Raw genomic sequence first — 13,129 nt, 5'->3', positions numbered from 1 at the left:
AAATGTCTTATGTTCTAAGAGGAGTTGGGGTCAGTATTAGTGCTGAGATCTATTGGTGATGACTGTCTTTAGTACATGAAGGGGTTACTGGCAGCAAGTATGCCCTGTATTCGCTACCCTGGTCTGCTAGATCTTGTGCAAAATTCCGTTAGTTTATAGATACATAATAAACTGAAGCCTTACTTGTCTTTGAATAGATGCAGGCAAAGTACCTGAAAGGAAGGACAATCATTGGAGTAGCAGCTGGCAGGTTTCATACTGTGCTGTGGACTAGAGAGGCTGTTTACACTATGGGACTAAATGGTGGACAATTGGGTAAGAAATCCAGGATGACAATATCTGAAAAATAAATTGTGTTCTTAAAACGGATATTTTGTGATTTGTTTGCTTATGTAATTTTTTAGGTTATTTACTAGATCCCAATGGAGAAAAGTGTGTAACTGCTCCTCGTCAAGTCTCTGCCCTTCATCATAAGGACATCACTCTGTCTTTGGTTGCTGCTAGTGATGGGGCTACTGTCTGTGTTACCACAAAGGGAGATATTTACTTACTTGCAGACTATCAGTGCAAGAAGCTGGCTTCTAAGTATGTATATTTCTGTGAAAGAAACATACCTTAATAATTCAGCTCTTCCAGCAAATATCTGAGTTTCAGCTTTATGTTATTCTCTGATGTGTCAAATGGGAACACTGAATGGTGGGAAAGTCAAGAGTTTTTGCCTAAGATGATAATCTTAATCTTTTGGCAAATGTTCAGTAAATATATGTAAAAGTTCTTTGTAGGGTTGTAAAGAGTATTTCTGAATTAAGATAACATATGGTTAAATATGACCTATAAGTTTCCCTTTTTTATGCTTTAGGTGCACAGAAATAGATTAATCATAATTCTTGGTTTGTGACGAAATCATCTTTGGTTCATGTATAGCCTTTATATATTACACATTTATTTTAAAACATTGTTAATCATATTCTGTACCCTCTACTCAGTCCAAGTATTTATACCTAATTGGTGTATTTTTATATTTTTGTATAGCCAGTTTTTATCTGATAACATATTATAGTAGCATGTGGTAAACAAGTAGTTGGCTGTCTAATCAAAAAGTCAGTTAAAGCAGGGAATTATAAAACTTAAGGTTTAAGTATAAATGAGTCAGCTGGAGTTCTGTCTTTTGTGCATAAACCATATTTGCAATATGTTATCTCTTCATTTTGAACGATTTAAGGAGCAAGTGCTTAAAAAACAATTATGAAGTAAGTTAAGGGCAGAATCCTATATTTTTCATACATTTTCAGTATTTAATATAGTTGCTTAATCTATATCTGATTTGACAGTAATTTTTTGCCTGTCATATTTGTTGTGTCATTTTAAAGTATTATGCCTTTATAGAAAGTGTTCTTCTCAGACTACTATTTTGTTGGTTTTACATATTTCATTATAAGTGTAGTAATAAATACAAGTAGGGAAATAGATCTTTGAACAGATACAGTAGCTCAGTTAGTGGGAGTAGGCGTGTGTAGGAATTCTAGAGAGTAGCCATCCAACTTTTAAAGTAATCAGGGATTTGAACTGAAATGCAACAGAATGTGCTTTTGCTAATGTCAGTGAGATGGTAACTTCATGAACAGATACCATTATGAACAGAAGATGTCAACCGTCAATACACACAACTTACCTTCTGTGTGTAACAGTTGGAAAGTTACCAATTGTAAGGTCATATTTCAGTTATAAAAATATGAAAATGTGATCAAACATGTTTCTTAGAACTGAGTTATGTAGGTTTCTTTCTGAGCATGAGATGATTTATGGAATGTAAGAATTTGTTTTTGCTTTGCATTTATAAAACTTAACCTGACAACATTAAGTTACATAAATATGTTACATCCAAGTTTTGCCTAAGAAAATTCTTTTGTTACAGAGTAGTAATTTTGAAAAGAAAAACATTTAAAAATATTTTAAAATTTTTATTTTATTTTTTAAAATAAAATATAAAAATATATTATAAGTTAAAATGTTAAAATAAAATATTTTTAAACATTTAAAAATACCTGAAAGAGAGGACAGTCATTGGAGTAGTAGCAGCCAGGTTTCACACAGTGCCATAGGCATCACATGTGTACATATGATGAAATGTGTAATGAATTGACTAGTGGATGGGTTATTAAATTAGCAATACTAATTATTTTTATAGTAGCTGTATCTATTTAAAGTTGTCCATATTTGAAATAAGGATTTCTGTTTTGTTTTGAGGTTTAAATTTTTTCTGTTAAGAATGCAGATAATATGTAGGAGCTTTTTCATCTTACCAGTTATTTAATCTGGGCAGAATGTGTATGTTAGCACATGGGGTTTTAGATATATAGGGTGTATATCTGAGTAGGTAGCAACTTGCCATAGAAAGAAATGGTCATTGTGTAGGGGAAACTCATAAAAGGAGGGACTAAGGATACCAAAGGTCAAATCACCTTACTTACTTTATCTTTCACAGCAATCACCCTAAATTATTGTTTGATAGTAATTTATTTAAAATTGAGCTTGTATAGTATAGCAAACATATTCATCTAGAATTTTTTTTTTTTTTTTTTTCATTCAGACAACTGAACTTGAAAAAGGTTCTTGTATCTGGGGGGCATATGGAATACAAAGTTGATCCTGAACATTTGAAAGAAAATGGGGGTCAGAAAATTTGCATTCTTGCAATGGATGGAGCTGGAAGGGTGAGTATATATTTATGCAAAAGCTTAGTAATCTTGTTCTCAGTTGACAGCTGTAGAGGACCTGATAATGTAAAACTGTGTTGCTATGATAGGGATTCCTGCTGACTTGTTTCCCTACTTGTTTTTGTCCCTACTTGTTTTTGATGTCCAATACTAATTGGTTTGAAATAGTAATTGGTATTTCAAGAAAGTATGACATTTCAGGTTGCATAGTACTGCCTTGTTAAACTGTAGTTTAAAATTTCATTTGTTGTGTTTAAAATAGAAGTAAGGGATTTGATGAGTTATTTGATATATACACCAAGTATTCAAAAATGATATTGAATTATATAGATATGAGGTATATAACTACTCTTTTAAAAAGGTAAAAAACTAAGCTGGCAGTATTAAAAATACATAATCAGAAATTTTCTCTCAAATTTGATCTTAAATGTACACAAAATATTATATATACCGAGATTATAACTGTCATATAGAAAATATATGTATTTCTGGATCTCTATATAAAGAATCTCTGGGACTTCCCTGGCAGTCAAGTGGTTAAGACTCAACAGTCCCAGTGCTGGGAGCATAGGTTTGATCCCTGGTCAGGGAACTAATGGCACCTCACTCCAGTACTCTTGCCTGGAAAATCCTATGGACGGAGGAGCCTGGTAGGCTGCAGTCCATGGGGTCGATAAGAGTCGGACATGACTGAGTGACTTCACTTTCACTTTTCACTTTCATGCATTGGAGAAGGAAATGGCAACCCACTCCAGTGTTCTTGCCTGGAGAATCCCAGGGATTGGGGAGCCTGGTGGGCTGCTGTCTGTGGGGTCGCACAGAGTCAGACACGACTGAAGTGACTCAGCAGCAGGGAACTAAGATCCTGTGTGCCACCTAGTGCAGCCAAAAAAAAAGCCTCTCATCTCTTTTCATTTAAGTAAATAGAGTTGTAATTTTCATTTCTTTGATAAAATTGTCAATTAAAAATATGTATTATACATTAGCGGAGAAGGCAATGGCACCCCACTCCAGTACTCTTGCCTGGAAAATCCCATGGACGGAGGAGCCTGGTGGGCTACAGTCCATGGGGTCCCTGAGGTTTGGACACGACTGAGCGACTTCACTTTCACTTTTCACTTTCATGCATTGGAGAAGGAAATGGCAAGCCACTCCAGTGTTCTTGCCTGGAGAATCCCAGGGACGGGGGAGCCTGGTGGGCTGCCGTCTATGGGGTCGCACAGAGTCGGACACGACCGAAGTGACTTAGCATAGCATTATACATTAGAAACACTGAATAAGTTTTACACTGTGACTGGAAAAACCGATTGCTATCTGCTTTTTGTTTATAAAATAAAAATATACAATAAGTGTATTGAGGTTTTATAAATTGCTATAAAAATTGACATTTTAGAAACTGAAGAATTAATCATAAAACTCTTCCTACTGGTACATTATAGGAATAAATCTTCTGTGATTGATCATTTTATTTGAGGGAACTATCTTTAAGAGTTAGAGATCTAATTTGTAGTAAAAGAAGGAAGCAGAGGCATAGAATTACATTTAAAAAGTTGAATATTAAAAACATTTGACTTTGGGATATAGTTCATGTACAGTAATAGAGATCTAGCTTGTTTATACATGTGGATACTTACTTCCTGTAAAATTAATAACTTTAAAAATGACAGGACAAGCTCTGATAGTATCAGCTGATCAGTACAGTCTATATTTTGTGTACATAACTTGAGTGACCTTGGCAGATACCATTCTGTGCTTTAAGATTCTTAATTATGAGGAGATTGAGCTTTTCAAGATCAGTAGTATTAATTTTTCAAATGAAATCGTGCTTGGAATGCCTGTCTATGGTGTAGATGAAAAAAAGGTTTGCTGCTCTAGATAGAGCTGGATTGGAAAGCCCAGCGCCTGGGCTCTTGTCATTCTCAGTCCTCGAGCAGCAGCCCCTTGGCCATTTCTCGGGAGCACTAAGGCTGACAGAACCATGTGGAAGCTGCTGAATTCTGTGATGATTGTTCTGTCTCTGAGATTTTGTTTTACTTGAGTTATGTAGACATCTTTTTTTGTTCCCCTTGAGAGTAAAGTTCGGATTTTTGTAGGGTGGTTTTCATTCTTCTTGTAAATATTACTCTTAAGTCTGACATTCAAGTTTTAGCATTAAGAATTTGGTTTTCTTTAGCATATTGTATGCTAAACACTGTAGTATCTGTTTGCTCCACATGAGTAACACTGAACATTACTTCTTAAGAGAAGTGTCTTTGAAGCATTTTTAATGCTTCATGTTTGCTTGATGTATTTTCTGAAAGATACACCATTATGGCTTTTATATATATATATCTTATACTATGGAAAAATGAACATTGGAGCATACTGAGAGCTCTTAGTTTTTGAGATAAGATCTGTTGATTTCATTTTTTGGTTGTTCAGATGCTATATTGCTTTCTATTCCACTGTAATTTGGTTTTATCTTAGGTATTTTGCTGGAGATCTGTCAACAGTTCTATGAAGCAGTGTCGATGGGCTTATCCACGCCAAGTCTTCATTTCTGATATTGCTTTAAGTAGAAATGAAATTCTTTTTGTCACACAAGATGGAGAGGGATTTAGAGGGAAATGGTTTGAAGAAAAAAGAAAGAGTTCTGAAAAGAAAGGTTAGTTCATATATGTAAATGGCATGTAAAAGTACCTTCTGGCTAATGTTTAATTTTGTACTTACTTATTATTAGGTTTAACTGACAAATGTTACTAGGTTTTACCTCTATATCTCTTCTTTTGATTTTTTGGTTTGTCTGTGTGCAGGTAAACAAAGGGAATTCAATCCACTTAAATCCTAAATTTTCAACCTTATATCTGTTAGTATGCCCTGAAATCATGGTACATTCCCATCAGTAACAGAGGCAGAGTATTGCTAATCTCTAGTCTTGGCTCTAGGGACAGGGCAGTATAAAATTAAAAACAAAAAACAACAAAAAACTTTGGTTTTTTGGTAGATTTGAACAGTCTTCCAAATTCCTTTTTATCCCCCTCTCCCCAAATTGAGAATTGAGTGGCTTATGCTTCGGGGGTGTTTTGGGGGGTTTTTGTTTTGTTTTGTTTTTTGAATATATAAAATGAAACTTTTATAAGGTATTTTAGGATTTAGAGGAAGATTACAGGAAGAATAAGGTTTTTATATTCATTGAGAATTTTAAAACTTACAGGTCGCTTTATTAAACAATTACTGAATAATTGGAGGCAAGTTTTATTCATTTCTTGATGAATATAAAGGAGAGCTTTAAGATGCTAGCATGGAAAATAGGAGTTATTCATTACATTATATAGTTCATTTTTGATTTTCTGACTATGAATTTACAAACTTGTGGATTGCTTAACATTGTTTTTTTTTTAAACTCTAGTAGTAGCTTTTTTCTTTCATCCATTGTTAGTAATGTGTTGATTTTTTTTTTTCCTTCCAGAAAAAGTAGAATTCATTGACCTCTTCACATCTCATTCCTTCCACCCTAGCCCAAGTCACATCAAATGGTCACTGCAAAAAATGTTTCCTTTTTTCAACTCGTTTCTTTTTATTTATTCTCTTACCAGAGTGAGCTTTTAAGATCTGATCCCAATTTACCTGTGTTTAAAAACTTTTTGATGGTTTCCTCACTTCTTGAACATGGCCTACAAGGCTCCTGCTCTGACCCTTGTCTGCATCTCTGAATTCCTCTTGAGTTCTCTCCCTCTCATTACCACTCTCCAGACACTCTGACCTTCAGGTATTCAGTCTTGTCCAGTTGTGGTTAGTCCCAGGGCCTTTTCTGATTTTCACATCTCAGCTTAATTTATGCTTCATCAGGGATGTTTTTACCAATTATTTAAACTTGGTTACCCTGTTTAACTTTTAATGTTCTCTTTGTATTTTTATCTTGTAGCTTATTTTTACTTGTTTTTATATATTTATCTTTGTGATTAATTTTTCTAATGTTGGTCTCCTATCATAAGATGGCAAGGACCATGATATATAGTCATTATATCCTCACAGTGAAATCAAGGTTTCTTTGTAATCATTAGCATTCAGCATATTTCCTTCCCTCATTAAGTCATCTATTGAGTGAACAAATCAGTTATTATATGCTAAAAGATACATAAAGAACATTTATAATTACTCAAGAAATTATAAACATATTCTTCAAAATTATAAAGCCACAAAGGAATGATTTTTGGATAGTTAATTGATTTGTAGTATTTATTTCTTTATAGATTACACAAGTCTGTAAACATTTAAGGTATATTTACTATGTGCTGGATATAGGGCTAGGTTTTAATGATACAAAAATATGTAAGATGGGCCCCTGTTCTCAGACAGTCACGAGTTTGTAGGGGCAATAGATACATTTACACATATTTGCAGTTCATGGAGACAGATACTAATTTGCACATAATAAGTCTTTTAAGAACATAGAAATTGGAATAACTGAGTGTCAGGAAGATTAGTAAATCCCTGTGAATAAAAGAGAGTGAATTTGAGAGTAACCAGAGGCATTTTGACTTGTGTTGGAGTCCTTAGAATTGTGTCTTAGTCATAATTCGTGGTCTAAAACTGAATTCACGTTCTCATGCTTATGTGTCTGCTTTTCAGTGTTTTTTAAGTAAACGGCTATCTTTCACACCCCATTTTCCCTCACCCTCTATAGCCGATTGGTCACCAAGTTTTGTCACTTCCATCTCAAATATTTTTGAAATCTCCACTTTCTCTAGTTTCTTTGCTACAACCTCAGTCTTAACAGTGTTCATTCTTTTTCTGGACTCTTAGTTTTGTCAGTGATCTCTTTGTCTTTATTTACTTTAAACATTTTTCATACTACAGGCAGAAACATTTACTTGCACGCACATGCCATATTTTTCTTTCATATCCTTGATCTGACTTGTACTGATAAAATCATTTGTTTAACATCTGTCTTCTCTGCTTGATTGTATACTCCAAGAGTGTAGAGGCATGCTATCTATCTTGTTCACTACAGTATTACTAGGGCTACACTGAAAAACACTATGTCACCATAGCACATGTGGTCATTCAGATATCTGCTGAATAAATGGAAGGAAGGAGGAGAAGAAAGGAGGAAGCAAATGACATTTTTAATGGAAGCTGAGGAATTTTTAAAGGTAGTATAGACATTGTATTTGCCTTTTAGACAACTTTGGTTGCAGTGTGGAGGACAAAACCATGAGTAATTGAAAAAAAAAGAAAATTAAAAAAAAATCATGAATAATTGAGAATTGACCCACCAAAATTTCTTCTCAGACAAATATATATAGGGTGTAAATTATGTTGAAGAGAGAGAAGATGTAGTTCTTCAAAAGGACTTAACGCAGACAAAAGATTTCTCTGTTCTAATTGTTTTTCTATTCCATTTACTCCTAAATCGTTTTAACAGTTTTAATAAAGCCTTGATTAATGAAAGCTTATTTTTTTCTTTTTAGCAGAGATTTTATCAAACCTTCATAATTCCTCACCAGATGTGTCTTGTGTCTCTGATATAAATAGTGTATATGAAAGAATTCGACTTGAGAAACTTACTTTTGCCCATAGAGCTGTTAGTGTCAGCACAGATCCAAGTGGATGCAACTTTGCAGTCTTGCAGTCAGATCCTAAAACAAGGTAAATGTACACTTGTCTATATTAAATTTCATTTTTAGAAGGAACAGTCATTGGGTTTTCTTTTGTTTTCATTAGCTCCTGGTACAAATCTAATTGAATAGCTGTTGTCAAGTCTTGTAGAGACTTCAGACATATAATCCTATTACTAGGTTAACTCAAAGGTGGAATTTGTTATATTGGAAGTTATGAGTGTTTGTTTTAGCTTGTAAATGGATATTTATTGAAAATATTGAAGGTAATATGTACATAGCACACAGAATTTATTCATGTCTTTGGTACTTCGTGATGTCCTGTAGGTTCTCAGATTTTGAGAAATATAAATATTTGTTACATAGATTACAAAAATTTCTGACCATTGAGTACAGTGGGAAATGATAGACGAGTAGTGTAGAGTCATGTGGAGGGCATTGTGAATCTCAGTGCACATCTTCTGTCACATTAGTACAGAGATGACAGGTTTAAGATAAATATCAAGGATCTTACTGAAGAGGGTAAAAAGTCCTAGAGACAGGATTCCTCCTGGTTTGCCCAGGTCTGTCCCACCTTGAGCACTGAAAGTTTCCTCTCCTGGGAAACTGCTCAGTCCCAGGCAGACCAGGGGAGTTGGTCACCCTACCGAGAAGAGTGAAACGTACATTGGGAAGGTATGATTGCGTGCTTACAGTTCTGAAAGAACCAGGGGTATGGACTGATGTATGTGTGTATATTTATCTTTATTTCCTTGAGTTGCTAACTTATTCTGGGATCTGGGACCTAAAGTATTTATTTGCTGTTCTGTATATATTCTCCACTTGTGACATGAAAGAATATAAAACAGGAAAAGGTTGAATACTGTACTGTACTCTTTTTGAATGTTTTTAGTAATACTTTTAAAAATACATTTAAAAAATTTCTCCAAAAGTCATTCCAATTTATGTTCTAGTATTTCCCTATAGAGACAGAAAACTCTCCTTTCAAAGGAAAACTTAATTCTTATCATGTTAGTTGAGGGGAAATAAAATACATAAAGGAACAGAAAATATTTAAAGGGTATCTAAAATTATTCTTATTGGAATAAGATGCAGTATTCTTATTGGAAATGTCAAATGAAAGATTTTCTAAGTTTAATAAGTAAAAATGAAATTATACTTTAAGGAGAATTGCCTAGGGATGCTCTTGGTTTTTTGTGTTTTCTTTTTTTTTTTTCATTATTTTGAAGGTAAAAATAATTTTTGTTTCATTTCTAGCCTTTATGAAATTCCAACTGTGTCCTCCTCATCCTTTTTTGAGGAGTTTGGCAAGCTGTTGAGGGAAACGGATGAAATGGACAACATCCATGATGTGACATTTCAAGTTGGCAGTAGACTCTTCCCTGCACATAAATATATTTTGGCAGTGCGTTCTGACTTTTTCCAGAAATTGTTTCTTTCGGATGGTACCGCATTAGACTTCACAGATGTTTACCGGAAAGATGAAGATTCTACAGGCTGCCATCTCTTTGTGGTAGAGAAGGTTCATCCTGACCTGTTTGAATGCCTTTTGCAGTTTATATACACAGATACTTGTGACTTTTTAACTCATGGCTTCAAACCAAGACTAAATTTAAACAGAAAACCAGAAGGATATCCAAGCACTCCAAACTGTCATTCGAATAAAATGAATTCCCATGAAGATAATCAGAAGTCAGCATTTGAAGCTTACAAAAGTAATCAAGCTCATACAATTAGTGAAAAGCAGAAGAGTAAATCCAAATCTTCCAAAAAAGTAAAAAGTGTTGGGGAAGATGATCCTGTAAAAATGTTGCAAAATGTCGCAAAGAAATTTGGTTTCAGTAATTTAAGTAGTAGGTATGACTCCTCCTTAGTATCTATTCATGTACCTCATTATGCCTTCCTTTTAGAAATTCTGCTTCTTTTTTTTTTTTTTTCCCTGCTCAGCTTTGCTTTGCTCCTGCTGCTGATCTTGGTCCTTCTCTTCCCCTCCCCACCCATCTCCATCCCCTCCTCCATCCTCTCCTCATCTTCCTTTTCTTTTCTCTTTCCTTCACTTTCCCTCTCTCTCTCCTTTTCTCTCCCCTTCCCCTTTCTGTTTGGATCTGTTTCTTTCTTTTCAGGGACCTGTTTCTCTGTTTTCTACTAAAGCTATCTCTAGGATTCCCTGGATTAAAACATTAAAGGATAGAAAGGCTGTTCATGGATTTGAACTCTCATGGTGTCTCTGTAACAGGAATCTGGAGTGGCAGGCAGTGTGGTATTCTAGAAAGAGTACTGTCTTTGGAGTTAGACCTATATGTGCCTCTTAGCTCCACTGTAACCAGCCTAGGGCAAATTTCTTACTTCGTGAACCTCAGTTTCTCAGTAAATAAAATGAGAGGGATAATATTTACCTTATGTTATTGGTGTAGTTTGGTCATAAAGCGTGTGTACAATGCCTGACAATATTTGTCATATTAACAAACCAGATTTTTTGGAGTTCTCTATTTTTAAGGTATTTATGTTGCCTGTGGCAGTATAACCTTAGTTGCGGGGCAGGAGCCAAGGGAGGAGAGTTTATCATGTTTTCTAATTGAAACCATGAAGGGTTTTGTGTTGTAGCTTTCACTTGTTTTTTTGTCAGTAATGATGTTTAACACATTTTAAATACTAAGTAAAATTGAAGGACACTGTATGACTTCTTTATCACAGAGTAGGGGTTTGCTGAGATACTCTTCTAGGTGATACAAATTACATAATCACGTTTAGATGTGGGCTCATTTGTTGGATTTTTGTTGTTTTGGTAGGGGAATATAGTCACCAATTGTTACTTTTTATCCTTGATAGGTTAGATGGAGTCAGATATGAAAATGAAGAAATTAGTATCATTGCCAAGAAAACTGGTAGTAAACCAAAGCTAAATCAGAAAAAATGGTAAGTTAGGAAATGAAGATAAACTTTTCATCTCTAGATTTTGGGGCCCTAACTGGAAATAGAGCTCTCTTTATTTACACATGTATGCAGCAAAATGTGTATGTGGATACCCTGTTACCTTTATTAATCTTTTTCATGTCTGGAAATGCTGGAGAATTGTTGAGGCAAATGGATAAAATGTTAACTGCTCAGTAAGACACAGAGTTAATTTTTTTTTTCCTGATTACTCTCTAATAGAGAATTTAAAAAAAATTTCCTAAATTTTGTATTTTTTTAATAAATAGGTAATGATGTTAACCCAGAAACCAAAATAATTATGCCTCTTCTCTTCATCATTATGAAGATTATTTCCTTTAGTATAATTTTGTTCCGTAATAAGTATATTATTCTAAATATGTTTATTATTAAAAGTTTTTATTTTTAGGTGTTTGTCTCTTGTAGGTAGAAAATTTTAGAGAAAAACCTGGTTGTATATAGACTGTGCTTAGCACAAAATAGGTTGTACAAATAAGTGAATTGATGACCTTTGACTGTCATGCCGCTTAGTGTCATATTAATCAGCACCTGGTCTGTATTGAAAAAGGAAAATTAGAAGGAAGACTTTTTTGAATATTTGTCTGTACACAGTTCCTTTTACAAATACTATCTTCGTTATAAGGCCTTATTTTTTTCCCTAAAGTGGAAGGAGATAAAATATTTTATTTGTATGTATACCCTCAAGTTGTTTGTTATATGCCACCTTTAATTAGGAGAAAATCAAAAGTTAAGACAAATCCTAAAATTGCTTTTGCTTCAATTAAACTTTTTTTTTCCAGTTCATTTTTATGTGATGTGACCATGAAATCAGTGGATGGAAAGGAATTTCCTTGTCATAAATGTGTTCTTTGTGCTAGACTTGGTAGGTGTACTTTTTGTTGGTTGCAGATTTATTTGTTTTGGTATTGTTGCCTATTCTTAATTGAATTTTTTTTTTCTTTCAGAATATTTTCATAGTATGCTGAGTAGCTCATGGATTGAGGTAAGATTTAAGTAGAAACCACATAGGCTGCTAATTATGCTTTATATTTTTGGGAAATTATTTACTAAAGAAATTTAAAAATATTTTTAACTCAGTTTTTCTTTTGTATTGACTTTATTTATGCTTAAACTGGCTGGAAAATAGCAGTGTTTTGAAATTAAAGTTGTTGCAAAATAATTACTTAAATGAATTCTCCATTATTGTTTGGAGTTATATTTGCAATACCAGTTTGTTTCTTTTTTCTCAGATTTTCTTGATTCTTTTTCATCTTACAAGGCATTTTAAAATTAAATGTATCTCATTTTAGCTTTGTGTTTTAACATTATATTTTTTTGCATTTGATGTGATTCCTGTTGAAAGTTTTTCATAGTGATCACCTCAATCAGATTGTAGTGTTATTTTGTAGTTGAAAATTAATTGTTTTACTTTTATTTAGGCTTCCAGTTGTGCAGCTCTGGAAATGCCAATACATTCTGACATACTGAAAGTTATTTTGGACTACCTCTATACTGATGAAGCTGTTGTGATAAAAGGTATTAATAAAAGTTAGGACATTTTAGATATTTAAGATACAGTTTAAAAATGATAAAATTACACAAATCTTATTTTCTGCTTTAATTGAATTAATCAACAAAGGCTTAAATTTAGAATAAGCTATACAGATGATTACTAACAGTGAAGGAATGGAATAGAAAATTTTCATTACCTACATGGAAATGAACTCTATAAGAACTGTTAATAATGGTTGAGATTAGATTTAACATTTTCATACCCAGCTACTTTTACATGATTGAGATGAAAAATTGACAACAGAGAGTATATATAGTCTTGATAGATAGTCTACAAAAGTTCTTGTCTGTTTTTCCCCTCATGTGAAT

General features: G+C 33.6%; 1 protein-coding gene across 2 annotated transcripts in view; it reads left to right on the top strand.

The window, feature by feature from the left end:
* The window catches only part of IBTK (inhibitor of Bruton tyrosine kinase), a 94,776-nt gene that overhangs the window by 29,529 nt on the left and 52,118 nt on the right, over positions 1-13,129 (top strand). The window contains exons 7-16 of one of the 2 annotated variants that reach the window (XM_019967082.2): positions 198-315; positions 405-585; positions 2,591-2,714; positions 5,184-5,361; positions 8,174-8,348; positions 9,575-10,174; positions 11,147-11,233; positions 12,049-12,131; positions 12,214-12,251; positions 12,688-12,784. In XM_019967082.2, the coding sequence (XP_019822641.2) occupies positions 198-315; positions 405-585; positions 2,591-2,714; positions 5,184-5,361; positions 8,174-8,348; positions 9,575-10,174; positions 11,147-11,233; positions 12,049-12,131; positions 12,214-12,251; positions 12,688-12,784 (1,681 nt within the window). Of the gene's footprint in view, positions 1-197; positions 316-404; positions 586-2,590; positions 2,715-5,183; positions 5,362-8,170; positions 8,349-9,574; positions 10,175-11,146; positions 11,234-12,048; positions 12,132-12,213; positions 12,252-12,687; positions 12,785-13,129 lie in introns of both variants that reach the window. The other variant, XM_019967081.2, reaches the window with a different exon arrangement.

This window comes from Bos indicus, chromosome 9 (assembly GCF_029378745.1).
Source record: "Bos indicus isolate NIAB-ARS_2022 breed Sahiwal x Tharparkar chromosome 9, NIAB-ARS_B.indTharparkar_mat_pri_1.0, whole genome shotgun sequence".
NCBI classification, from domain to species: Eukaryota; Metazoa; Chordata; class Mammalia; order Artiodactyla; family Bovidae; genus Bos; species Bos indicus.
This window is presented reverse-complemented; position numbering and strand designations above follow the sequence as displayed.